General features: G+C 35.9%; 2 protein-coding genes across 2 annotated transcripts; both read right to left on the bottom strand.

Annotated features, from left to right (window-relative positions):
* Positions 1-192: 192 nt before the first annotated feature.
* LOC126061022 (olfactory receptor 151-like) lies at positions 193-1155 on the bottom strand. The gene has a single exon (XM_049857409.1). The coding sequence runs from the start codon at positions 1150-1152 to the stop codon at positions 193-195; it is 960 nt and encodes a 319-aa protein (XP_049713366.1). The 5' UTR covers positions 1153-1155.
* Positions 1156-15195: 14040 nt separating this feature from the next.
* On the bottom strand, positions 15196-16140 carry LOC126061023 (olfactory receptor 8D2-like). Its single transcript, XM_049857410.1, has one exon. It carries the CDS (start codon positions 16138-16140, stop codon positions 15196-15198), a length of 945 nt encoding a protein of 314 aa, XP_049713367.1.
* Positions 16141-16412: the final 272 nt, after the last annotated feature.

The raw sequence follows: 16412 nt of genomic DNA on the forward strand, positions 1-16412 counted from the left end.
TCAAGGACCTATGATTCATATCATGGGAGAGTATGCTCAAGGAATAGATTTGTGTGTGTGTGTGTGTGCATGAGCACTGACTTCAATAGAAGGGTAATATCTAACAGCTGTAATTGAAGGAATTTAATTTTAAGAATCAGAAAGTTAAGTTAGTGTTAAGAAAAAGAAAGAAGTAGACTATTGTCATGAAATTTAGTGGTTCTGGTTACTATCATTCCATATTCCATACCTCATAACCATGACTTTGCTGAGCACATTCTTTACATCCTTATTCCTCAAGCTATAGATCAAAGGGTTCAGCATAGGGATCACTGTGGTGTAGAACACAGAAGCTACCTTCTTCTGGGCCATGTTACCGCTGGATGCTGGTTTTAAATACATGAATATCATGGAGCCATATAAAACTCCAACAACTGTAAGATGAGAGCCACATGTACTAAATGCTTTAGACCTGCTCTCAGATGAGGGTATTCGAAGAATGTTGGAGAGTATAAAGACATAAGAGATGATGATGGCCACAGTTGTTACCAACATATTGAATCCACCCCCAGTTATCACCAAAAGCTCATTGATGTAGGTACTGGAGCATGAGAGCTTTAGGAGAGGCAGTATGTCACAGAAATAATGGTGGATAATATTGTCCTCACAGAAGGAAAGCCTGGCCATGAAAATAGTGTGGATCATAGCTCCAAAAGATGCCATGATATAGACTCCACTCACCAGCACATTGCATATCTTTTGGGACATGGTGACATTGTAGAGCAGTGGACTACAAATAGCTACATATCTATCATATGCCATAGCAGTCAGCATATAGCACTCAGCAATCGCAAAAACACAAAAGAAAAACAGCTGAGTCATACATGCAGGATAGGAAATAACATTTTTTTCCTGTACAAAGTTTCCCAGGAGTTTGGGGGTAACCACTGAGGAGTAACACAGATCTAGGAATGACAAATTACCGAGAAAGAAGTACATGGGTGACTGGAGCTTGGAATTGAAAGCGATGAGAAAGATCATACCCAAGTTTCCCACTATAGTGACACCATAGATCCCTAGGAACAGGAGGAAGAGAGGCAGCTGAAGTTCTGGTCTGTCTGTCAGTCCCTCAAGGACAAACTCAGTCACTGTGGAATTATTCTGTCTGGCCATTTCCTTCAGGAAACAGGGGATGTGCAACTAAGAAAAAGAAAAATCACTGAAAGTAAGAAAGCTGTTTGTCCACAAATAGTAATTTTTTTTTTTTTTTTTTTAGTGCTGTGGTAGAAGATAAAATTGATTATCAAATTAAAACAGTTAAGGGTGGTCAATAACAATGTGGTGAATAGCATATTTCATGTCAAGGCTGTTTTACTCAAGGCCTTCATAGCCTATGCAAAAACAAAGAATAAATATAATGTGATCTTTAAAAATAAAAATAATGGGAAAATATCTCAACAGGACAAAGCTGCCAATGTTTGTGTACCCTCTGAGATTTTATTGGTGTCTGAAAGAACTTGGAACTGGGCAGCTATTTTACATATTACAGTGTTGGAACCCTTGGTACGTGAAACATCAAGATATTATTAAATCTTAATAACATTATTTCAGGATTAATGTTGGGCCTTTTGTGTGCACTAGATTGTTGTTGCCCACATAATACAGAACACTCCTCAAAGAGAAACTGGTAAGGGAATGTATATCTTAGGGTCAAGATTCATGGTCTTAAAGGGAAGTGCAGAGACCAGGATGCTCCAAATTAAAGTCTTCAACTTAATCTTGGAGTACTTCGATTCAAATGGATGAGTACTTGTTATATATGTATATATATATATTTTTGTTTCCCTAGGAAGAGCTTTGGAAGCTGTTGTAGGTATACATTAGGAAAGTAATAAATTATGAGGAAATTGAAGAAGAGACCTTCTGTCCACTGCACACCCGATAGGCAGCAGAAAACACCTTTTCTCCAGCTTCAGTTGTGTTGTTGGCTTAAGTAATAGGCGCATGTGTTTTGCTCAACAGTACTTTTATTAAAATAAAAATTTGTAATTCTCCTTAAGTAATTCCATTTCATGATGAACAATTTAGTAGAAGTATGCTCAGGATTATTTGTACTTACTTGAGTGCTCTCCAGAGTAGAAGAGTTGTTGCTCCTACTTAACATTTATTTTCTGTTTTGCAATGTGACTTAAATTCACTTAGATTTATGGCAAACCTGACTAGTCTAGAATCTGGTTGCACTTGTTGAGAGTGTGATGTTATTAGCCTATAACATCAAAAACAAAAACAAATGGTAACCACCTGAAATAAAGAAGAAACATAGCCCTTCTTACAGATTCCAAAGCTGGATACCTGATTCAGCTGTGTTACTAACTCAGTGTGTGACATTGGGGAAGCCATTTCACCTTTACTCTTCTGTAATGGATGGAGTTGGGCTGAAGATCTCTAAAGTCGGTGTAGCTCTAAAATTTCACAACTCTGTGATTCTGTCTTGAGAGGTGATAATAAGACCTTCTTCCAACCTTATTTAAGGCTTTTGTAAGCATGAGTTACTTTGATTTGTTGTTTGAAGTCTTCGATCTCCAGGGAGATGTAAGAGCAAGGTATTCTCCTAGGACCACAAGTCCAGTGGACAATCTTCTCCTCAGAAGGAGAAAAGCAATTACTGGGTTATATTTTCAAGCAAAATAATGACACTCCTGGAATATTGGCATTTGCAATGTTAAGAATTAAAGTTTTGCTTTAACTTCTTAAAAGGAAAGATCTTTATGCAGCAAAGAGTCATCACTCACATCTGGAATTATTGGAGGATGATCATATACAGACATTTGACAGTTTCCTAAGGATGCTGTAACTTAGTTCAATAGCAGAGATTCAGCCTCATGTCTGTGCTCCAATGGAAAAGCATAGTAAATCTTGATTTTAGATTTTTAACTCTTCGTACCATGATTAAGACCAATTAATAATTATTCTCCTAGAATATAAATGTCCAAGTAGTCCCAGTGATGACCTAAATAGGAAGATCCATTTTCCTTCTAAATATTTTCCTTCCTGATTTTGATGTGGTTTTATAGGGGGCAGGGGGTTTCTCATTAGAGTTTAAAAGGAGCTCCATTTGGCTCCTCCAAAAGCAAAGCCACACATTTGAGACATTGTTATAGGCTCTAAGAGTTAGTCTAAGAGCCCTGGTGGCACAGTGCTTAAAGCACTTGGCTGCTAACCAAACAGTCGGAGGTTCAAACCCACCAGCTGCTCCTTGGGAAAGATGTGGCAGTTTTCTTCTGTCAAGATTTACAGCCTTTGAAACCCTATGGACAAGTTGTAATCTCTACTTTAAGGGTCTCTATTATGAGTCAGCATTGATCTGATATCAGTGGGTTTGGTTTGGTTTTGAAAGATTAGTCTAGGCCTTGTACACTTTGGCCTTGGGCCTCCAAGAAAGAATGGTTTCAAATTCACCTCTAAATACTTCATTTCCTTGGAGAAGTTCGGGCACTTTGTTCTCTTGAGAAGATTATTAGGTACTCTTTAAGATACATAAAGAAGACCTTCTGAGACATCAGTAATATACCTTTGATATAAATTTCTACAGAGGTGTCTTAGTCTTCTAGTGCTGCTATAACAGAAATACCACAAGTGGGTGGCTTTAATGAAGAGAAGTTTATTCTCTCACAGTTCAGTAGGCTGCAAGTCCAAATTCAGGGCATCAGCTCCAGGGGAAGGGTTTCTCTCTCTGTTGGCTCTGGAAGAAGGTCCTCGTGATGCAACAGTCATTCTTCTCTTGGTCTGGGAGTATCTCAGTGCAGGAACCTCAGGTGCAAAAGATGGGCTCTGCTCCTGGCACTGCTTATTTGGTGGTATGAGGTCCCACTCTCTGCTGGCTTCCCTTTCTTTTTATCTCTTAAAAGAGATAAAAATGGTGCAGGCCACACCTCAGGGAAACTCCCTTTACATTGGATCAGGGATGTGACCTCGTAAATCCCACCCCAATCCTCTTTAACATAAAATTACAATCACAAAATGGAGCACAACCACAGAATACCAGGAGCCATGGCCTAACAAAGTTGATACACACATTTTTTGGGGGACATAATTCAATCCATGACAAAGGCTTTCCTTATTAAACCTCAAAATGCTCAAGTCAATAAGAATTTATACATGAATAAGGGAGAAAAAGAAATGTTGCTTTTGACTTTGGTTCCAAGGTCATTGATGCTTTGAACAAGAATTAGCTTCTAATACTTGGCTTGGTTTCTACATCTATTAGTGGTCATCTTTTACAATCGAAATGCTGTACTAATCACTTTATTATAATTTTTGTTATTGTTTGGAGAGAGAGAGAATTTGTTATAGAAAAAAATAACTATAAAGGATTTCCCAGGTATACAAGGTTGAGTAGATAATAAACCAACAAGAAAAACCCATTGCTGTCGAGTCCATTCTGACTTATAGTGACGCTACAGGACACAATAGAACTGCCCCTTAGAGTTTCCAGCGAACACCTGGTGGATTCGAACTGCTGACCTTTTGGTTAGCAGCCATAGCACTTAACCACTAGCCACCAGGGTTTCTGAGTAGATAGTAAGGGGGCATTTAAACAATGAATTGATAGTATTGAACAGCTCAGATCAATTTGTTATTAACAATTTGGTTCTACTCTCGCTTATCCAATTTTTCTCATAAACTATAGAGCATATAGAATTTAATCACTTTTTCAGAAGCTATTTGCATATGTTCACAAAAAAGCAGTTTTTTAAACTTTTTAAAACAATACTTCTTTTTTAAACAATGTTTCCTGAACACAGAACTCAATTTCCTGAAAATTATTTCAGTGATTTTCTTGATCTACTTATGCAAATGTTTTACTCTTGAACTTGGTAAAATTCAAAATGTGAGTTTTATTACAAACACCTTGTAAGTACAACTTTAACCTGAGTTAAATGTATTGAGTTCTTATATGTGCAGATCACTGTGCTAGTGTCATATCATATCTGCTAAGACGTTAAATATAATAACTCTAAAAAAAAAACTCGCTGCTTTCAAGTTGATTTTGACTCCATAGCAACCCTATAGGACAGAGTAGAGCCGCCCCATAGAGTTTCCAAGGAGCGCCTGGTGGATTTGAACTGCTGATCTTTTGCTTAGCAGCCTTAGCCCTTAACCACTAAGCCATCAGAGTTTCCTTAAATATAATACGTACATATAAAACAAAAACAACAACAACAAAAACTCATTGCTGTCAAGTAGTGCACTCATAGGACAGAGTAGAACTGCTCCACAGGGTTTCCAAGGGGAAGCTGGTAGATTTATCTGCTGGCTTTTTGGTTAGCAGCCATAGCTTGCCATAGCTCTTAACCACTGCACCACCAGGACTCTTATAAATATATAAAAAGAAAAAAAATACATATATATTAAATTGCTGTTCCTAGGTGCTGTCGAATCGATTTTTGACATTATATGTTAAATTCTTGTTGGTTGGTGCTGTCGGGTCACTTTTTTACTCATGGCAACCCCATTTGTTACAGAATAGAACTGCCCCATTGAGTTTTCTAGGCTGGAATCTTTCTGGGAGCAGGTGGCCAGGTCTTTCTTCCACAGATGGGCTGGGTGGGTTCAGTTAGTAGCCAAGTGCTTAACCATTGCACCAACAGGGCTCCTTATATATTAAATAAATACATAATATCATTTGCAACAAATGATTTAGTAAAAATATACCCAGAATTTTGTGTACTTATTTTTATTTGAATGCCATCAGGAGTAGAACAGTTATTGCTCTTACTTAATTTATATTTTCCTATTTAGCATATTTATACTTAATTTATATACAAATAGAATGTAGTATAACAATAAATATAAATATAATAGTAATAAACATTAATAAGTAATCAACCTACATTCTTCTTCCTGATATAGTGAGAATCTCTTAAAGGTTTCATGTTAAATGTGTTGTTTATATTAAGCTTGGTGTTCCTAGTAAATTTCTGATATGGCTGTCTGCTAAGATTAAAAACAGATTTTCAACCTTTATCAAAAGACTTTTTGGTGTCTATTAATGTAATAAATTGTTTTGACGGACTTTTTTTTTTTTTTCAATTTTGAAACTTCATTGCGTTGTAGAATAAATATATTTTAAGATAATACATATTATTTTATTTAGTATTTTATCTATATTCATGAATACAAATGATGGCTATTTGTTCTTTCTCTTATTTTTCTCTTTGTACATTGTCCTTGTAATGGATTGAATTGTGTCCCCCCAAAATATATGTCAACTAGGTCAGGCCATGTATGGTTGTCCTCCGTTTTGTGATTTTCGTACGTATTACGAATCATAATCTCTGTATGTTGTTAAAAAGGATTAGGGTTGGATGTAACACCCTTGCTCAGGCCATATCCCTGATCCAATGTAAAGGAAGTTTCCTTGGAGTGTGGTCTGCACCACCTTTTATCTCTCAAGAGATAAAAGGAAAGGGAAGCAAGTAGAGAGTTGCAGACCTCATACCACCAAGAAAGCAGTGCCAGGGGCGTCCTTTGGACCTGAGGTTCCTGCACTGAGTTGCTCCCAGACCAAGAGAAGACATGCATCAGGAGGGCCTTCCTCCAGAGCAGACAGAGAGAAAGCCTTCCCCTGGAGCTGGAGTACTGAATTTGGACTTCTAGCCTACTGGACTGTGACAGAATAAACTTCTCTTTGTTAAAGGTATCCATTTGTGGTATTTTTGTTATAGCAGCACTAGATGACTAAGACAGTCCTGTTTTAATTTCAGAGTTATGAAATGCTTATAGTGCTGACAAAGGAATTTTTCATATTTTTTCCCTGCCTGGGAAGAATGTAAATAATGAAGGAATTATCTGTCCGTTGAAGTTTTGCTAGAAATCACATATGAAAAATCCAAAGCTGCCTTTTCTGGGGTTGTCATTCTGATTAATTCCATTGCTGTTGAGTTGATTCTGACTCATAGTGACGCTATAGGACAGATTAGAAGTGCCCCACATCCTGGTGGGTTCAAACTGCTGATCTTTTGGTGAGCAGCCAAGCTCTTAACTGCTGTACCACCAGGGCTCAAATTCTTATTTCTTTAACAATTACCAGTTATTTCAAATATTCCTCATTTTTGTCATTTTTGGAAATTTATATTTGTATTTAAAACCATTCATCTCAAATTCTTTATGTACATACTATGCCCTCATGCATTTTCCAGTCTTTACTGTATTTGTAATTATATTGCTTTTCTGATTTCTAAAGTTATTTACCTACATTTTTCCTTGGTAATTTCTGCTTGAGCTTTGTTATTATTTTTTTAAGAGAACACATGAGACTATTTGTCTTATTTATCAAGTCTATTAAAATTTAATTTCTAATTGATAATTTCCTGATTTTATTTTTATTTAGTGACCTTATTTTTCTTGTTAGTTTTCTATTTTCTGAAGTTGAATGCTTAATTTATATCCAATATTTGCTTAGTGTAATAAAGTTTGAAGGCTCTGTCTGTATCTCTGTACTTCTTACATGGGTTTTAATTTAAAATAATGTTTTCTGTATCATTTTTTGTTAACTTTCATTTTATTTTCCTCTTTATCTGAATAATTCTTCAGAAGGCTGCCTCTTTTGTGTATCTTCTAGCTAATTTTATATTTTAGTGTTTTACATTCAGAGAATGACAAGGTGATAATAGTTGGGCTGGAAATAAAATCCTGGATTGAACATACATTTCATTATGCACCTGTAGCCTTTGCCATAGTAACTGATGGGTCATGGTGTTGCTAATAGAAGTATGATGTCAGTCTAATTCACATTCCTTGGTAGATAGCATGTTATTTCTCTGGAGGCTTGGAAAATGCTCTCCTCATCTTGGAGTTCATGACTAGTTGTGTCACTTTTTTGTTTCATTATTTCTGCTCTGCATTTGATGGTCTCTTCCAAACTAAAAAAGAAAAAAATTTTTTTTCTTTTTTTTTTTCCAAACTAAAGTTTCGAGCTTTCCATCTTGAATGTTTCCTTCTAGCATTTGTGTTTCTTTTCATATTTACTGATTCCCCTCTATATTCCTCTTCCATTCTTTCTGTAATTTCTATTAGGAAGATGTTCCATCTTATGGAATGCATTCTTAACTCTTTATTTTCCTTTCGCATTTCCCAAGTCATGTTTTTATCTGAGATGTGTTGCAGGAGAATTGCATAAGTTGCTTTCCACATCATTGGTTTTGTCTTCTGAAATATTTATTCTACTATTCCTCCCTTGTGTGATTTCATCAACACGTGCAGATTCATGTAACCACCACGACAATCACGATACAGAACAGTTCCATCACCACAAAGAAAGTCCCTTGTTCTGCTTCTTTATTGATGCACATCCACTCCCTACTCTCTACCCTGTAACCCTAATCCCTGGTGTCTTGGTCATCTAGTGCTGCTATAACAGAAGTACCACAAGAGGATGGCTTTAACAAAGACAAATTTATTCTCTCACTGTCTAGTAGGCTACAGGTCTAAATTCAGGTCATCAGCTCCAGGGAAAGGCTTTTTCTCTCTCTATTGGCTCTGGAGGAATGTCTTTGTCATCAATCTTCCCATGGACTGGGAGCATATCAGTGCAGGAACCTCAGGTCCAAAGGTCACACTCTGCTCCCGGAGCTGCTTTCTTGGTGGTATGAAGTCCCCAACTCTCTGCTTGCTTGCCGTTCCTTTTATCTCTTGTAAGATAAAAGATGGTGCAGGCCACACTCCAGGAAAATTCCCTTGACGTTAGTTAGATCAGAGAGGTGACCTGAGCAAGAGTGTTACATCCCACCCTAATCCTTTTAATCACAGGCAGAGATTATGGCTTATAACATGTAAGAAAGTCACAAAACAGAGGACAACCACACATGGCCTAACCAAGTTGACACATATTTTTGGGGGGCACAATACAACCCATTATAACTGGCAACCACTATTATTTTCCCCAGTTCTATAATTTTCTCATTTCAAGAATGTTATATGAATAGAATTATACTGTATGTAACCTTTTGAAATCGGCTTTTTTTTTGTTCCACTCAGCATAATACCCTTGAGATCTCTTCAAGCTGTTTGATCTATCAATAGTCCGTTCCTTTTTTTGCCGAGTAGGACTCATTGTATGGCTGTATCATGGTTTGTTTAATCATTGACCCATTGAAGGACATTTGGGATATTTCCAGTTTTTGTCTATTATTAATAAAGCTGCTACGAACATTTGTGTCCAGGTTTTTGTTGGACATAAATTTTCATTTCTCTGGATAAATGCCCATGACTGCAATTGCTTGAGCTGTTGTTAAATTTCTATCCCTGTGTTTATTAGTCATCAGTGGACCTTTTTGGTAAAATGTATCTTAACTTCTTTTATTTTATTTTTTTAATTTGGATTAAAAAAAAAACTACTTAGTTCTGAGAATACTTTGTATATATTCTAGATATAAATCTACTTTCACATGTGTGGTTTGTAAATATTTTCTCTCATTCTGTAGTTTGTCTTTTCACCTGCTTAACAGGTCTTTCACAAAGCAGAAGTTTTTAATTTTCACTAAGTAGTGTTTAGTATTTTTTGTTATAGATTGTGCTTTTGGTGTTATGTCTAAGAACTCTTTGCCTAGCCTGAAATCTTAAAGAATTTTTCCTGTAATTTCCACTAAAAGTTTTATAATTTTATATTTTTCATTTAAATCTATGATTCATTTTGAGTTAACTTTTGTATAACTTGTTAGGTTTGGGTTGATATTCACTTTTTTACCCTATGGATTACCTAATGCAATTGTTCTAGCACCTATTGTTGAAAAAGCTATCCTTTCCCCATTGTACTGCTTTTTGCTTTTGTCAAAAATCACTTTTTACTTTATGGTGTTTCTAAATACAATTACTGTAATTATTCATATGTTAGTGACAAAGACTGTTGTTTTATTGTTTTCTGATTATGTCCTCTACTTGTCATAACTATATTTTCCTTTTCTGACTTCCTGCAGGTTACACACATGTATTTTAGAATTCTATTTTGATCTATCTATAGTTTTTTGTTTGTTTGTTTAGTATAGCTGTGTTCCTTTTTTTTTTTTTCTCTCTCCCTTTTTTTTCCCCCTCTGGAGATGCTCTTGATATCGCATTACACTTAGATATTTTATCACAATTTACTTGTGTTTCTTTGACATTATACCACTTGGAATGAAATGTAGAAACCTTATCTCCATTTAGATTCCTTTAACTTCCATCCTTTATATTTGTCTTAAATATTTCATCTACACAAATTAATTTTGACACCAGGCAATAATTTTTACTTTTGGTAACACAGTTTACAAAATGCAAAAGGGAGTCTATTATATTTATGCATTATTTTACCATTCCTCTTGTTCTTCCTCCATTCCTGATGTTCCAAATTTTCTTCTTTTATCATCTTCATTTTGCTTTAAAAACTTCCTTTAGCTATTCTTTTAGGGTAGGTCTGTTGGTAAGAAATTCTTTTATATGCCTTGGTCTGACAATCTCTTGATTTTCACTTCATTTCTGAAAGTGATTTTCATGGGGTATAGAATTTTAGGCTGACAGTAATTTTCTTTCAGCACTTGAAAAATGCAGTGATACTTTCTTCTGGCAGCCATGGTTTCTGAGGAGAAATGTGTTGTCCTTCAAATTGTTGTTGCCCTCTGAGTAACGTGCCATTTCACTAATTGTCTTTAACAATTTTTCTTTGTCTTTAATTTCTGAAGTTTCACTATGGTATATTATGTTGTGTGATCATTTGGGTTTATAGTTCACTCAGCTTTTACAATCTGTACGTATAAATCTTTTGCTAAATTTGGAAAATAATTTATCCAGTGTTTCTTTGACATTTTTCAACCCCACAATCTTTGTTCTTGCCTTCTGGGACTCCAATGCCATAAATATTAGATCTTTTGATATTGTTCCTCAGTCCTTTTTACTCTAATTTTTTTTCAGTCTATTTCCTCCATGTTGTTCAGATTGACTAATTTCTCTTGCTCTGTCTTCAAGTTCACTGATCCTGTCCTCTTTTATCCCAATTCTGCTATTGAGCCCTTGCAATGAGTTTGTTTGCTGTTGTCATAGAAAAGTGGACAGACATTACCCAAATATTGTCAGTGTTGTGTTAAATTACTATTGCAAAAAGTGTTACAAATGCTAAGTTGAGGGTTCTATGAATTCATAGGGTAGAAGATGGGTATATTTGTTCCTAGGACTCTGGAAGAAAGAACAAAACTTACAGAATTTACAGAAAATAAATAATCTAAATCCCAAAGATACGTACTGTTACCCAAGTTTGACTGCAGAGCTATTTTGGAGCAGACTAGTCCTGATCTCCTACATCCCAGTACAATGGTTTTCCCCGATTCCTTTGACTGAAGACCCAAAACAATAGAAAGAGAGTACGTTATTTCAATTTTATCTTTCTCCTGTTTTCGATATTGGTCCATCTTTTATGTATTTAGCCTAGTTTTGATCCCAATCTGCTTGCAGGAGAAGAGCTCCATGTTGAATATAAAAACTATTTGAGTAACACATTCCTGTGTGCAACTTAGACTATCATCAGCCATAATCTTCTCACCTTCCTTAGTTCTTTTGGTACTGTTTGATCTCTTTCTTGAAATCTAGAATAATTTTTATTTTTCAATTTTTTTTTTTAGTTATTTGAGCTGATATACAATTAAAATATACAAAACTCTTTGTTTTTGTAAGAAAGACATGATCGTTACATGTGGGTAATCATATGTATGACCACACCAGTTCCTTCTACAGTCTTCCATATTTTTGGAAATTGCAGCTCTATCATTCCAGTTGCTGAGAGTCATTTTCTATTATTCTCTTTCTTTAACAGCCCACACCCTATCCACCAACTAATAATAATCTCTTAATATTCAGAACGTATCTAGACTCCCACCTCTTTTCACTGCCTCCTCTGTTCCTACCCTAGACAAAGCCAAATTCATCTCTCTCCTGGATGAATGTAATAGATTCCTTACTTATCTCCCTAATTTCAGACATATTATACCAGATTTCATTTGGAGTAGAGCAGAGTGATTATATTGTCTTCTGTTTATTATTGTGAATAAATTAAAATCTTTAGAAAAATTGCAAGATTAGATCAATGATCATCTACATATTCTTTACCTGTATTTACCAAATATTAACATTTTGCCATATTTGTTTTTCCCTCTCTCCACACCACACCCCCTACATAGGTGAGTACATGCATTAACACACATGCACACTCACACATACACAAACACATATCCTTAGATACATGTAGACTGTACCATTTGAGAGATGGGTACAGAAATCAGGATGCTTTATCCCTAAATACTTCAGTACATGTCTCCTTAGAATGGAGATATTCTACATAACCACTATACAATTATCAGACTCAGACAATTTACCATTGATGCAATTGTATACTTGAATATATAATCTACATTCAAATTTACTCACTTGTCCCAATAATGTACTACATTTCTTTTTAAAGCCAGAATTTAATCAAGTATGTCACTTAGTTGTTATGTCTCTTTAATCTGTATTAATTAACTAGTTATTCCTAGATGTTTTCTGTCTTTTGTGATATTGTCATTCAAAAGAACCACGGTCAGTTATTTTACAGTTTTCTCTCATTTTGGAGTTGTCTTATTTTTTGCCTATCATGAGATTCAAATTAAGCTTTTTTTTTCTCCCAGATGACTACATAGGTGATACTGTGTTCTTTTCAGAAAATCACATCAGAAGACACATGATGTCAATGTGTCCTGTTATTGGTGGTTAACTTTAATAACTTGTTTTAGATGGTTTTCACCAAATTTTATCATTTTAAGGATGCCTGTTTTCCCTTTGTTATTAATAAGTAATACTTTAAGAGTTTGTGCCTGCATTGTTCTTCTACCCTAATACCTTTTCTTAGTATGGACTTATGAATTCTACAAGCCATTCCTAATATTCATTTTCATGCTCCTATTGTCCTAATTATGGCCAATAGGAGTTCCTTCATAGGAAGCTAATTGTCCCTTTGATGCATTTCCATAAGTCTTGGGCACTTACTTTATGGAATGTTAAGATGTTCCAGACTCATCTTTAATTTTTCATGTCCCATTTTGGGGTCTATCATTTTTCCATGAAGCTCTGGTTTCCTTTAGTGGGTAATGATATCTAGAAATCAAATGCCATTGGGCAATAAGTATTGTTTTTATTGCTTGAATTTCATTACTTTTAGGCCTTTTCAGTGAACAGAGGCAGAACAGTTCTATTTCACATGAATAAAATCAAGTCACTTTTCTATCCAAAGCCTCCAATGGTTTCTCTTTTCACTTACAATGAAAATCAAAGCTGTTAAATTTTCCTGTGAAGCCCTACAAGATCTGTACCACCTCATCCAACTATCTTTCCAATATCACCAACTATCACTCTGCCCTTGATCTCTGCTCTGAGCACACTTTCCAGCTTTCTTCCTTAAATGTGACTGAAGGTACTCCTGCTTTAGAGACAGCATTTGCTATTTCTCTGCCTGAAATTTTCTTCTTTTGGAAAAACACATAGTTTGATTCTCACCTCCATCAGATTTCTACACAAATATCATCTTTCTTAGCATCTAATCTTTGTGTTTAGAGAGCAAACCTCTGCTACTTCAGCACATTAACCCCCTTCTCTGCTTTAGTTTATTATATAACTGTTATACCCTTGTCTATATAACAAAGTCTTGTTCATGTCTTCATTATTTGCTATTCATGAGGGTAGAGATTTTTGTCTGCTTTTGTGCATTATTGTATCCACAGCATCTTGAGCAGTGTCTGGCACATAGTTGCCCAGTAATTAATTATTGAATGAATGAATGAATTGTAATGATGTAGTGAAGATCAGAATTTATTCTGAATAATTAGAGACTAGATAGTTTTTTTAGATAGTAGACAACTAAGGACATCATTCTAGAGGAGGTAATCTTGAGATTCCACAGGAAGAAATATACATCAAAGGATGCAACAAGCTGGGAAAAAAAAGATGCTACATAAAAATTAAAATAACAATTAAAAATCATTTTGTCTCTTTCTGGTAGTCCCTACCTCAATCTTCACTCCATTTCAGACTGTCACAAGATAGATCTTATCTTCAATGGTTATAACAATGTCTGGAAATCTTATGAGGATACTATGTTTCTTGTTTACTAGAAATTAAATTTCCTTGAATTTTTAAGAGTTGTTCATTTCAGAACCCTGTAGTGTATTAAAATGCAAACATTTCTGAGGGGAGTTACACATTCACTCACTATTATATCTTAAAATTTTATTCTATATTTGATCAGGAGTCTTCATTTAAGAACAATTACACAAAGGAAGGGATCTGAAGTAAAAGCAGAAAGGAAGAAAAAAGCTACCTAAGCTTAGACCAGTAGGTGAGAAGACAGCAAGCTAGGAAGTACGAAGACTGTTCCATTAGTGACTAAGAGGTTAGGAAGAATGAAAGGAATCTGTGTGTTGAAAGTTACTGTTGTTAGGTGCCGTCGATTCAGCTCCGACTCATAGTGACCCTGTGTACCACAGAATGAAATGCTGCCCAGTTCTGCTCCATTCTAACAATCTTTGTTATACTTGAGCCCATTGTTGCAGCCACTGTGTCAATCCGTCTTGTTGAAGGTCTCCCCCTTTCCCCTGACCCTGTACTTTACCAAGCATGATGTCCTTCTCCAGGGGCTGATCCCTCCTGACAATGTATCCAAAGTATGTAAGAAGTAGTCTTGCCACCCTTGCTTCTAAGAAGCATTCTGGTTTTACTTCTTCCAAGACAGATTTGTTCGTTCTTTGGCAGTCCATGGTATATTCAATATTCTTCACCAACACCACAATTCAAAGGCATCAATTCTTCTTCGATCTCCCTTATTCATTTTCTAGCTTTCACATGTATATGATGCAACTGAAAATACCATGGCTTGGGTCAAGGGCACCTTAGTCTTCAAGCTGACATCTTTGCTTTTGAATGACTAGGAAGAAGGACTCAGCATTCTACTTCTGAAAATAATTAACCAATGAAAACCTTACGAGTAGCAGCAGAACATTGTGTTGGAAGAAAGGCACTAAACAAGGAAATAAGGATCTCAAAAATAAACAGTACAGACATTGAAGTTTATATTATTGTGGCTGGACTTGAAAGTAATTAGCCACTCTCACAAATAACCATAAACAAAAGACAAAATAAAAGCTATTTTTAGTAGTGCTTTTTCTACAAAGTCTTGGAGAATATCCCATTAGTCAGAATCTTTTTCAGGGCTTCCTTGACATCTTTGTTCCTTAAGCTGTAGATCAGGGGATTAAGCATGGGAATCACTGTGGTATAAAACACAGAGGCCACCTTCTCCTGGGTTGTGTCACTGACAGATGGTGGTTTGAAATACATGAAGATGGTGGAGCCATACAAGAGTCCAACAGCGGCAAGGTGGGAGCTGCAGGTACTGAAGGCTTTGGCCCTGCCTTCAGCTGAGTGGATACATAGGATGCTGGAAAGGATGAAGGCATAAGAGAGGAAGATAGCTATAGCACATATGAATACATTGAATGAAACCAAAATCATCACCAAAAGCTCCTTGGTGTAATCTCTTGAGCAAGAGATACTCAGAAGAGGAAGGATGTCACAGAAGTAATGGTGAATGACATTGGTTCCACAGAAGGAACGACTAGATATGTAGCTGGTGTGAACCAAACCCCCAATAGCCCCTACTATATACACAACAGTGATGAGTAGAAAACAGACTCTGTGGGACATGGTGATATTGTAGAGCAAGGGGTTACAGATGGCAACATAACGGTCATATGCCATAGCTGTCAACATGTAAGAGTCATCAATACCAAAGAAGCAGAAGAAAAAGAGCTGGACCATGCACTCAGGAAAGGAGGTGAAATTCTTCTCTGACATGAAGTTCACCAACATCTTGGGGATTATGACAGAAGAGTAGCAGAGATCTATGAAGGACAAATTACTGAGAAAATAATACATGGGGGTGTGAAGCTGAGAACTGATATTGATTAAAAAAACTAAGCCCAAGTTTCCTGCCATGGAGATGATGTAGATGAAGAGGAACAGGAGAAAGAGGGGGATTTGAAGCCCTGGCTCATCTGTTAATCCCTCAAGGATAAACTCATTTACAGAAGAATGATTTCCTATATCCATTCTTCTCCAAGTTGTGGTAAGTTGAGTTGTTTGGGGAAGAGATTGTCATCAGACAAATATTGTCAATTTGTGAGGAATGACATAATTTCCAACTGAGACAGAATTTCAGAAGTTTCAAACCAAGAGACTTAAAATCTACTTTTAATTGAAGTCTTTTATCAAGATGGTGATGCTTCATTTGGCTTCAGTTTTTATTACTCTCATGTAATTTTAGAGGTGATAATCATTCTGTTTCCATAAAATCAGATTTAGAATCTGCTTTAAAGAAAGAA

This window comes from Elephas maximus, chromosome 17 (assembly GCF_024166365.1).
Source record: "Elephas maximus indicus isolate mEleMax1 chromosome 17, mEleMax1 primary haplotype, whole genome shotgun sequence".
NCBI lineage: Eukaryota > Metazoa > Chordata > Mammalia > Proboscidea > Elephantidae > Elephas > Elephas maximus.